We start from the raw sequence: 4,519 nt of genomic DNA on the forward strand, positions 1-4,519 counted from the left end.
GCCGAGTCTCCACACCAATGAAAAAATGGAACGCCTAACAGCCTACAAAGCAGCCACGAAGATTCTAGTTCTATGATATTCCCTACAGTGTGGCTCCAAGTTGTACAGCCACGCTCCGATGGAGACGCCCCTCTGCAAAGCTGGGCTTCAAACCGGTTCATTCCCGTTCCATGCCCTCCCCTGAGAATCTGCATTTCCAGCCCAGATGTAACCAATCAGAATCTACCTAGTCACAGATGCGCAGGTGATTGCTATAGATCCCAAGCGTCTATACGTCTGCAGATGCAGGGATCACCTGGGGAGTTTGTCCGAATTCAGTATTTCTGGGGTGGAAAGGCAGATGCTGACCAGGGGTCCAGCCAGGTTGCTGCAAAGCAGGGCTTTGACACAAGGGCAGAAAATCTACCAAGGTAAGTGCCCGGGGAAGGATTCACTGAGGACACGTCTGACATCTCCAAGGAAAAACGGACAGGTTTGGATATTCAAAAAACAAACTGCCCAGCAGCTCATCTTCTGAAAGAACAAGGTTTGCCAGAGAGGAGGGCCGCTTCAGGGCAGCCAGTGCCCTAGGACCTGCTCTTGGATCTCAACAGGGTGCAGCCGAAGCCCAGCCAAGAGCAGGCAGCGTGGGGTGCAGAATACCCACAACTCCACCTCTAGGGTGCCCTACAGCATCCCTGCCTATGGGCTCTGAGCGCCCTCTGCTGGCCACGCTGGGAAGAATCAGGCCAGGGGTGCGTGCAGCAGAGCCTGTCTCCTTCCAGACAATCGGCCGGGAGAACCAGGAGGGCAAGGACTCAGAAGGCAGCCAGCAGGGCTATCGGCCAGCCTGTGTGGCTCCCTCTGTGGCAGAGCTGTCTGGAGTCTCCATCCCGGTGCAGGAAGGAGAAAGCCTCTGTTTCATTTCCAGTACCAGGACCAGGGAGGCTCCTAAGAAAACCAGGGACCAGGGACAGCCAGGCCTCTCGGGAGGATGGCTTCTCTGGTGTCTGGGAGTCGCAGACAATCTCCTCCTTCTTGTGTGCCCCCACCCCGCCCCCCGTGAGTGGCCAAGGGGCCGCGCCCAGGTGGTATGTGCAGGAAGCGCCTGGTCCCCACACCCTGCACCCGAGGGTGCCCAGGTGGTATGTGCAGGAAGCGCCTGGTCTCCCTCCCCCTCTGCACCCGCCCCACCCCGCCCCCGGGAGCAGCCTGATACCTTTATTGAAGAACATGGAGGCCATCTGCCCCATCTCCACCCGGTCTGTGATTTCAAAAAGGTTCGAAGATCCACGTCTCTCTGTGGGGCCAAAGGACAAGGCAGAGGACAGCTCAGAGGCTGGTGGTGAGCTCATGGAATTTTTCCAAATAATGAAATCCCCAAGTGTTTCAAATGCTTGAGAGACCTTTACCTAACGTTTCCTGCTGAGACACTTTAAAACCAAAAAAAAAAAAAAAAAAAAAAATCCAAACTCACTGCCACTGAGTTGATTCCAACTCACAGCGACCCTCTTTGGGTTTCCAAGGCAGTACATCTTTATGAAAATAGATTGCCCAGTCTTCCTTCCGTGGGTGGCTGGTGGGTTTGAACTGTCAGCTTTCTGGTTAACAGTCAAGTGCCTTAGGCACTACGCCACCAGAGCTCCTTGAGACACTTTAAGACACAGCCTAATTCAGGGGAACACAGGGGGGCTCTTTTTGGGGTAGAAGGGAAGCAGAGACTCCTAACCATTGCTGGCTATGCTGGACCAGGAAGGAGACAGTAAGGCCAGGGGGTGTGTGCACGGGAGGGGGCTGGATGGAGGAAGAGAAGTCAGAGACTGGACCTTTACTCAACTCCCAGCATGCACCGGGCGTTCAAGCACCTCTCTAACAGCATGAGATGGGATTTACCGTTCTCAACTTAAAGGTGGAAAACTGAGGCCAGAAGGTAAGTCATCTGCCCGAGTGGCAAACATTAGAAAGCTGTGCGGTCAGCAGGGGACAGGCCTGGGCCCTGTTTTTATTCTACTGTGGACAGTGCCTTCCTAGGCATCGACCACCGGACAGGAAGTACCAGAAGGAGGTGCGGGCCCACTGGGGCCCTGGAGACTTACGCACAGACAGGATGGGCCGCCTTTCTGCCCGCTCGTAATTGTCCTGGATGAGAACGTCACTGTCAGAGGCTGTGGAGGAGTCGTCCTCTTCCTCCTCCTGGGAGGGTGGGACAGAGAAGAAGGGACCCTCAGAAGAAAGGAGCATGTGAGACTATGGGAAACCCATAGACAATCGAGAAACTGTTCCTTCATTATTTCCTTCTAGAATGTACTTGATTGGGACGCTCTCAACCTCCCGTGCTGTCATTCTTGGGTTCCGTCAAGTCAATCAATTTTCGACTCATGGTGACCCCATGGGAGTGGAACCGCTCCCTGGAGGATTCTCGGCTGTAGTCATTATGGGAGATCACCAGCCCTTTCTCCCGCAGAGTCGGTGGGTGGGTTTGGTTAGGAGCCAAGTGCTTATCCACTGTGCCACCAGGGCTCCTTCAACCTTCCCTACTGCCACGCTAGAAGGTGGCAGACGTGCTCAGGAATAAGTCGCAGCTCAGCTCCTGGCTATGAAGGTTCAGAATGACTGAGCCGGCCTAAGGAGGTGAGGGCACGAGGGACCTATGCTGCTGCGTTAAACAGCAAAGGCTGTGTCTGCTCCGCAAACGGGATGTGGGTGTGACACTCAGCTCTGGGACCAGGGGCGTGGAGGTGAACTGTGAACAAGTCCCCATGCAACAGAAGGCGAGGACCTGACTGCTGAGAACTGCCTACGTGCTCCGAGCTCCCTCTGCTGGCCATGCTGGGGGGAAACACCACCGCAGGAGCTAGGACCCTGCACATACCTTGTGGCTTTCCATCCTCTTCCAGCGGAGCTGGGCGTTGGCTGCGGCCATGGCTTCCATCACAAAAGTTGTGGTCACGAAGCTGAAGGGCACAGGTGTTCATGGCCAAAGGCAGGCAGGAGGTTGGAGGGGGTTCAAAGAACAAGGAAAAGCCATGTTAAGTCCACACCAACACGCCCGAAGACTTCTCTCTTCTGAGAGCTGTTCCCTGGAGAACTTTCCAGATGGGTCTTACCTGATGAAAGCATTTGTGTGCACACCTGTACCTGGGCAGGCTTGCTTCACTGTCCTGCCTGTATCTAGACTTTACTGCCAGGGCAGCTCGGGACAGGGGCAGGGAGGAAGCTGAGGGGAGGGAGAGGGGGAGCTGCTCCAGGGGGAGAGGGAGCCTCCAGGGAGAGCCAGTGCTGGCCACTCAGTACTCTTCCCCAAGGAGAAGCTACTTGGGGGGCAGAGGTGGGAGAGGTGAGAGGACAGACGCTGCATGGTGCTGCATGGTGGAACGGGAGGCAGACTGACGAGGGGCCCTCCCAGCACTGCCGGGAAGGACAGCAGGCACTTTCACCTCTCCTGGATAGGACCCAGGCGTGCACGCGGTCCACTCCCAATTAGACACGCTAACGGAGGTGCTGGAGGCATGGGGAACTGAAATGGGTTCTTGGCTCTGATTCAGTGCTCTCTACTCTTGGCAGCATTTTTCACTTTCCTAATCGCTTTCTCTGGCTGGCCCTAAAACCTCTTTCCATCTCTATGGCCCAGATCTAAGGGAGATGGGGAGGTGGCATCAGACACTTGCTGAGAAGTCTTGCAAGAATGGAAAATCACCTTTCCTCTTTCTCTCAGGAAATGTGAGGAACCTACCAGGTTGGCCACTGGGGCAGACGATCGCCGGGAGGCATGAGGGTTTTGTTAGCGGACGATGCAGGGAGGCCGCTGACCTGCTCATAAAACCCGAGAGGGGTCTATCCCTGCCAAGGAAATAACTTGGGGCAACGTTTATCTCCCTTCTGGACAGGCCAGCACCCTGGGTGCTGGACTCGACCCTGAGTCCCCCTCAAGTGTCATCAATTGCGGTGGGCTGACAGCTCAGCTCCTCAGTAGGGCAACGGGTCGGAGAGAAACCCCTCAGCCCCATGGGAGTTCAATCTACACCCCTCCACTTCTGGGGGATGGCCAGCTCTGACCCTCCCAGTCCAATCACCTCGGCACCTCCTGGAAGGTTTCTCATTATCTTGCCTAAGTGATCGTTTTAAGGGCATTAGAGTTCCTCTTCTTTCTGGAAGTAAAACTAAAATCAATCTTAATTAAGGACTAAGGAGCCTTCTCATGGCTGCACAAAGCCAACTCATTGATCATGTTCAAACAGAAACGGGCTGAGCAAGGACAGGGCCTGGCTGCTGTACCTGGGGGCTCCCAGTAATCGCCTCCTCTTCAGATGGCTACCTGCCCTGAAGGTCCTTTAAAGGGGACCAGAGCCAAACCCACTGCCATCATCACAGCGCCCCTAGAGGACAGAGTGGAACTGTGCCACAGGGTTTCCCAGGCTGTCATCTCAATGGAAGCAAAGCCCAAACCAAGTCCACTGCTGTGGAGTTGATTCTGACCCACAGCGCCCCTAAAGGACAGAGTGGAACTGCCCCAAAGGGTGTCCAAGGCTGTCAGTCTTTA

The 4,519-nt window shown here is 55.2% G+C and overlaps 1 protein-coding gene across 1 annotated transcript in view; it reads right to left on the bottom strand.

Annotated features, from left to right (window-relative positions):
• Positions 1-4,519, bottom strand: part of TMEM104 (transmembrane protein 104) — a 57,786-nt gene that overhangs the window by 51,174 nt on the left and 2,093 nt on the right. Inside the window, exons 2-4 of the mRNA XM_007959675.2 lie at positions 2,852-2,933; positions 2,076-2,172; positions 1,199-1,279 (exon numbers count right to left, since the gene is read on the bottom strand). Of these exons, the coding sequence (XP_007957866.2) occupies positions 1,199-1,279; positions 2,076-2,172; positions 2,852-2,933 (260 nt within the window). The remainder of the gene's footprint in view (positions 1-1,198; positions 1,280-2,075; positions 2,173-2,851; positions 2,934-4,519) is intronic.

The sequence above is a fragment of the Orycteropus afer genome, unplaced genomic scaffold, assembly GCF_000298275.1.
Source record: "Orycteropus afer afer isolate SDZICR_OR568_19922 unplaced genomic scaffold, OryAfe1.0 scaffold00018, whole genome shotgun sequence".
In the NCBI taxonomy this organism is placed as follows: domain Eukaryota; kingdom Metazoa; phylum Chordata; class Mammalia; order Tubulidentata; family Orycteropodidae; genus Orycteropus; species Orycteropus afer.